The sequence below is a fragment of the Entamoeba nuttalli genome (genome assembly GCF_000257125.1).
Source record: "Entamoeba nuttalli P19 unplaced genomic scaffold asmbl_5826, whole genome shotgun sequence".
NCBI classification, from domain to species: Eukaryota; Evosea; order Mastigamoebida; family Endamoebidae; genus Entamoeba; species Entamoeba nuttalli.
The window spans coordinates 1-6,479 of record NW_008577704.1 but is presented as its reverse complement, the minus strand read 5'-3'; the positions used below and the strand labels follow the sequence as shown (position 1 = coordinate 6,479).

The window sequence follows — 6,479 nt, the reverse complement described above, 5'->3', positions numbered from 1 at the left end:
ATGAATTTTTAAGTCTTCTAATTTAGCTTTAAAATCAGTCATGTCATTATGTTTAAATACTCTAACTTCAGCATTAGCAGATTTAATACCAGTGATAATAGAAGAATGATTTAAAGCATCAGAAAAAACAACATCTCCTTTCCCTACTAAAATAGGAATTAGTGTAGAATTAGTAGCAAATCCCATTGGTACAACAACAGCAGCTTCCTTATGTAAAAATTCAGCTAACATACCTTCCAATTTTTTCTGTTCTTCAGAAATACCTCTTTCAGCAGCAAATCCATTACAACTACTTCCTTTCTTTTTTAAGCAATCAGCAACTTCTTTTGTAACAATTGGATGTCTACCACCAAATCCAAGATAATTATATGAACCAAAATTAATAGCCTCTCTAACTTTTCCTTCTTTTAACACAAGGTGTTTTGCATTTTCAATAGGTACTTCTTCTCGTAAACCAATAATAATGTGATTTTCAGGAGGACCACAAATAGGTCTATTAAAACAATCGTATGAAGTAGAATAAATCTTTCTGACATAAAAATCTTCTGGACTTTCACCAATAATTGGAGGCTTTTGATCATTAAGACCTAACCAATAAAGACACCAATCTTTATAATCACTGACTTTAGCAGCACCAATCATCCAATAAAAACCATAAGTAGCATGTTTTTCAATACCAATATACCTCCATAATGAATTCCAAGTTGATAATTGATAATTGTCGTTATTTTCCATGAAGTAGAGTTAAATGAATCTGGTAAATATCTTTTTTTGTTCCTTTATATATTTATCATTGTCCATTCTTCTTGAAAGATCCATCTTTCTTCTTATCAGACACTTTCAGACACTCACTTTTTTGTTTTTAATCTTCCCTTTTTAGAAATTTCTTTTTTGTTGCTCATTTTTATTATTATATATAGTTTTCTTTATTACACTTTTAGTTCTACTCCAAAGCATTTTGTGTGATCATCTGATGATTTTCATCGTTTATTTTTGTAAATTCTGCTGCAATGACCTTTTCAACTAAAACAGTTTCTGTGACAATATTAAATTTGATATACCATGTCAGTAAAATTTTTTAATTATTTTTTACCATGTGGTTACAATTTGTCTTAAAAAAATAGAAACATTCAATTTCCTCATCAAACTGAAACAATGAAAATATGAAAAAGTTATATCTTATTTATTTTTTATGAATTATACGTAAATTTAACATCTATTGAAAAATATAATCTTAAAAAGATGATAATAAAACCCTGATTATTTTCAAGCCAAAAGTACTTTCGTTTATTTAGGAATGTTAATTCGGTTTTTTTGTTTTCTTTTGAATTTGTCCTACTCCATGCCATGAGGACTATTTGACTTTTTCTAGTCTCATTAACAAGAATTTTATTATTAACATAATTTATAAACACAATTTTCTTTATAATTTGAGTTATTACTTTTTTAACAAAGGTATATATTCATTAAATATATAAAAAATAAGACTTTTCATTAAAAACACCTCAACTATACCTTTTTGTATTATTTTTATTTGCATTTTTTAATGTTTAGTTTCTTACCAAAATGAAAGCTGGTATTCTTATTTATTCATAAGAAAAAGACTTTTTAAGATTCATTAATTATAAGATATGAAAAAATTAATAACACAAAATTACTTATAAATAACATAAATTTATTCAAAGAGAATGATCGATTTTTGTAATTGAGATTGGTGTAAAATGTTTTGGTCTATGAAATTCTTGAATAGAATCAGAAATTCCATTGTTTGAGTAAGTTTCTCCGATTGACTTTCTTCTATAACCATTTGAATTATTCTTTTTTATTCTTGGGAGTTGTGGTATTTTTTCCCTATAATCAACGGGATTTTGAGATACTTCATTTGTTTTTGTGATTGCCTTATTTAAATTAAGATACGTTTTAGATCTGACTATCTGTTTTTGTTTTCGTTCCATTAAGTATTTTAAGTTATGACAGATAACTTTTATAATAATTAATTTTTTTTTTGACGACAAAAATTATTTTGTTATTTTTGACGTTTTCAACAAAGTTTTTTTGTTTTTTTAAAAAACAAAAAAAGTTGTTAATTTACACAATCTCAATTTAATTTTCTGGTAGTTGTGGGGTCAATTTATTTTTTAATATTTTTAAATAATATTTGAAGAACTTTAAGTAAAGATTTGTTCTATTTCCTCCATAAAGAATAATAAAGAATAAAAAAGATTTTTTATTTTTTGAAATTACTTTTAATACTGTAAACGCCAAGCAAAAAAGTATAACGCATATATGTTAATCTGGAAGATATAAGGGGTTGCTGTCAGTTCTCATTTTTAGGTTGTCAATCATTCTATAATTAATACCAGACAAAACATTTTAATAGAACACCATTTTTTGTACTGATAAGAAGGAAACAGTAATCAAAAGATAAACAACAAATTTATATAAATAACTCAAGTAAAAGTGGTTTTTTCAGTCATTAATTCAACTTCTACCGTTGGGAAGTAAAAATATTTAGATAAAAATTCAAAAAACAAATACTTGAAAAGTACTAAATATAGTTTATTATGTACACTAACTACATTTACACTAGTACTATTTAAAGTCAGATTAGATAAAAACAGATGACTTATTATGGGAAATAATACTTCTCATAGCTCACTTAAAAGACCACTCACTGGGTCACTTGATAGTAATCCAGAAAGATTATTTAATTCACCCTTTGTTAGGATACAATCTTCTTATGAACTAAATAAATACTCTTCGTCCTTTTATAAAGCAGAGTCAAGTGATGAAGATAGTATACTTGAAATACCGGAAGAAATAACTTCTTCAAAACCTATGGATATTAAGTCTAGAGTATCTTTTGGTGATAAACTTGTTCGTGTTGCCTCTAGTCCAATAAAAAGATTAAAATCATTTGCAACACCAAGAAGTGCTAGAAGACATAATGAAATTAGAGAAGAAACAAAAATTATAGAAGAAGAAGAACCAATAAATGGTACACTTAATTTCCTTCTGTTTAAACTTGGAGGAGAATCTTTTCACATTCTTTATGACTCTAAACAACATGGATTTGATCCAAGAGAATTACGTTCAAGAATTGTTTACAAAGAAAAATTGATCTTTGTTTTTAAAACAGAAAATGGTTTCATTGGGTTTTACCAAAGTGATGCCATTATTCCATCCTCTTCAAAAAATCCTATTCATGCAGAATCAAATGATTTTTTCATTTTTGCTATTGAAAACAAAATTAATGAATCTAAAATCTTTGAAAGAAAAACTAATGAAAAGAAAAGTGTTTCTTTATTCACAGAAGAAAATCCAACTTTAATCAATTGTTATTCTGCTTTCTGGATGGATACAAACGGAATGATATCTTTCAATTTTTGTGCAAAAAATCTTTATAACTTTGATCAAGGCTTTGTAAATCCATTTAAAGGAGAGTCATTACAAAACAAAGCTGAGTGCTCAAGATTTTTGGTATTGAGTTGTTTATAATAATATAATTTATTCTGTTTCTGAAAAGTAATCTTGTTTCTCTTTTTTTTACTCACTTTTTCGTAAAAACTTAGAAAAAGTCTTAAAACTTCTTATTCAACAAATTTAACAATGACATTCAGTAATACCCAAATTAATAAATTAAAACAATTTGTTGGTCTTGATAATTACGAAATTATTTTTGACTCTGATATTATGGAAATGACTAGATTAAGTTTTGTAAAAAGTATTGAAGGAAGAAAAGATATTGCTATAGTTATAATTAATAACTATAACCATATTTATGGATGTTATCAAAAACTAACAATAAAACATGCGCAAAATCTCCCTCAAAATGGGTATATAACAAATCATAATTATTGTGTTGATCCTTATCATTTTATTTTCTCATTACTAAGTGATTCAATCCCACCAACAAAATGGATGAAAGTTCCAACTCCCCAAATGGTTTTAAATCAAATTAAAATTATGGATACTCTGGAAATACTACCAACTAATTCGAATCAATTAGATGATTATATTTTCTGTGTAGCTCATGCTTTTGGATTTTGGAAACCCCAATTAAATGAAGAAGAATCAGCTTATACATTCTTTAGACTAAATGAAGCATATATAAATCCTCCGACTCATTTAGAATTAACTGGAATAAATCAAAGTAAGCCTGGATGTAATACATATTCCAAAATCACCCGTTTATTAGTCATTCAATTTTATTAAAAAGTACTTTAATAACTCGAATTTTTTTTTTACTTCTTCATTTAAAACTCTTAATTAATAAATTAACCTTTTTTTTCCATGCAACATGTTGTTATTAAAGCTATTGATATGAATGAAACAATGAAAATGAAAGCTCTTTCTATGTTCTTTGATGCATATCAACTTAATTCAACTGATCAATCGATAGCAGAATTTATGAAAACATCTTTTGATTCATTTTATGGTCCAACATGGCATTGTATTGTAGGAAATCAATTTAGCGCGTTTGTAACTCACATAGAAGGTAATTTTATTTATTTTATATCAAATTATAAAGCTGTAATGTTATTTAGGAGTGGAATAAAAATATAATAACATTCAATTTGAATCAAAATGAAGTTTAACTTATTTCTGTTGAACTATTTTAGATCCTTTATTTCTATAAGAAACAAATAAAACAATTATTAATTTTTTATATCATGAAATATTCATTTTTAAAAGTAAATAATTACAAAGTACATTCTTTAACCATTTCTTTAACTTTCTCTATTCCAATAATATTATTATTAAACTTACCTCTCTTCTTAAGTATTTTCTCTTCTTCTCTTTTTGGTTTCTTCTCTTCATTATTTTTATTAATTCCTTTTTTATTTTCTCTATTTATTGATTTAAGAATAAATGACATTGTTTGTTTAACACGGTCTTTCTTTTCATTAGAAAGACTATACTTTGGTTTTGGTTTTCTCCCTCTTTTCTTAGGCGTAACTAATTTTTTTTCTTTTTTCTTCTTTAAAGAAATCCCTTCTTTCTTTTTTAATATATCTTTTTTGATTTCTTTTGGTTCAAATAACTCTTTCTTTGTTTTAATAATTGGTGGTGGTAAATGTTGTAACGGTAATTCTATTAAATGACTTTTATTAACAAAACATTGGTTTAATTTATCTTTTGTATTATCTTTTTCTAATTCAACTTTTTCTTTAGTTTTATTCACTTCTTTGAGTTGTGGTAAGTCAATCGGAATATTTAGTTTTTCCTCTTTTAAATGTTCAGTTCTTAAAGAAAAAGATGGAAGAATAGTGTTATCATTATTATTATTATTGATTGGTTTCAAAGCAACAGGACGGTCTATTTGACTATCAACTTTGTTTGAATCTTGTAATTTTGGAAGTAAAATTTTATTTTCATTATTAAAATGATTTCCATTGTTATTACCTTGAGCCATTTGAAGTTTAACTTTCCTCTTCTTTGCTGCTTTCTTTTTTCTTTCAACAGGACTCAAAGACTTTAATGGAATAGTCTTTAATGGTCTCATTCCAATTCTTAATACTTTCTTATTTGAAAGCCCCTCTTTACAACTCCCAACTTTATTTAAACAACTTATTTTTGTTTGGTCCACTTTCAATCCTAGTTGTCGCTTCCATGGGACAACAAGTCGTAGTTGTGATTTTACTTTCTTTTCGTCTATCTTTTTTTCCATCTCTCTTTAAGTTAAGTTTCTCTTCTTTTTTACAGTTCCACTTCCAAATTTCATACTCTTCATTTTTCCTATTCTATCAGGTTTTGATCAAATTCTTTCTTGAAAAGAGAAAAAAATCTTTATCTTCATCCATAGTTTTTTTTTACTATTTTTTTGTTTTATTATTTACTTTTTTATATTTTTATAACTCTTTTAACTATTAGTTACTTATAGTTTCATTTATTTTCTTTATAATAAATCATGTTACATCAAACTTTTATTTTAAAGTTCTAGTTGAAATAACAAAAAAAAAATTAGTAAAATAAAGAAAAATATAAAACCATTAACAAATTAACAAAAATAACTAAAAGAAAAACCCTTTCACTAAAACTAAGATCCTGGTTAATCGAAGTTATGGTTTGTCTTACAGCATTAATTTATATTGTATTTGTGATTTTTATTGCTAATACATTTATATTTAATAAGGTTTATTCTTAGAAAAAGTTGACTTATCACTTTATAGCCTTTGATCGAAGTTGACCTTTTGAATCCAACTGCTGCCTCTGAAGCTAAGGCACACAAAATGAAGAGATTAGTCCCAACTCCAAACAGTTACTTCCTTGAAATTAAATGTCCAAAATGTAGTGCTACTACTACTACTTTCTCACATGCCCATAGACAAATTTTATGTCAAAAATGTGGACAACCACTTGGACAACCAACTGGTGGTAAATTAAAACTTACTCAACAATGCAAATTCAGAGTTAAGAAATAATTTAAATCTTTTTGATTGCTAAATATTCTTTATATAAAATAACTTGTTAATAAA

The 6,479-nt window shown here is 26.0% G+C and overlaps 5 protein-coding genes across 5 annotated transcripts; 3 read left to right on the top strand and 2 right to left on the bottom strand.

The window, feature by feature from the left end:
- Nucleotides 1-8: 8 nt before the first annotated feature.
- ENU1_140240 (serine palmitoyltransferase, putative) lies at nucleotides 9-735 on the bottom strand (the record flags this gene model as incomplete). The annotated part of the gene is made up of 2 exons (XM_008860295.1): nucleotides 9-17; nucleotides 61-735. 2 exons carry the CDS (start codon nucleotides 733-735, stop codon nucleotides 9-11), a joined length of 684 nt encoding a protein of 227 aa, XP_008858517.1.
- Nucleotides 736-2,631: 1,896 nt separating this feature from the next.
- ENU1_140230 (hypothetical protein) lies at nucleotides 2,632-3,498 on the top strand (the record flags this gene model as incomplete). Its single annotated transcript, XM_008860294.1, has 1 exon — nucleotides 2,632-3,498. The coding sequence occupies one exon, from the start codon at nucleotides 2,632-2,634 to the stop codon at nucleotides 3,496-3,498; it is 867 nt and encodes a 288-aa protein (XP_008858516.1).
- A 111-nt stretch (nucleotides 3,499-3,609) lies between these two features.
- On the top strand, nucleotides 3,610-4,215 carry ENU1_140220 (hypothetical protein; the record flags this gene model as incomplete). Its single annotated transcript, XM_008860293.1, has 1 exon — nucleotides 3,610-4,215. The coding sequence occupies one exon, from the start codon at nucleotides 3,610-3,612 to the stop codon at nucleotides 4,213-4,215; it is 606 nt and encodes a 201-aa protein (XP_008858515.1).
- A 78-nt stretch (nucleotides 4,216-4,293) lies between these two features.
- Nucleotides 4,294-4,566, top strand: ENU1_140210 (dynein light chain 1,cytoplasmic, putative; the record flags this gene model as incomplete). Its single annotated transcript, XM_008860292.1, has 1 exon — nucleotides 4,294-4,566. The coding sequence occupies one exon, from the start codon at nucleotides 4,294-4,296 to the stop codon at nucleotides 4,564-4,566; it is 273 nt and encodes a 90-aa protein (XP_008858514.1).
- Nucleotides 4,567-4,702: 136 nt separating this feature from the next.
- On the bottom strand, nucleotides 4,703-5,671 carry ENU1_140200 (hypothetical protein; the record flags this gene model as incomplete). Its single annotated transcript, XM_008860291.1, has 1 exon — nucleotides 4,703-5,671. The coding sequence occupies one exon, from the start codon at nucleotides 5,669-5,671 to the stop codon at nucleotides 4,703-4,705; it is 969 nt and encodes a 322-aa protein (XP_008858513.1).
- Nucleotides 5,672-6,479: the final 808 nt, after the last annotated feature.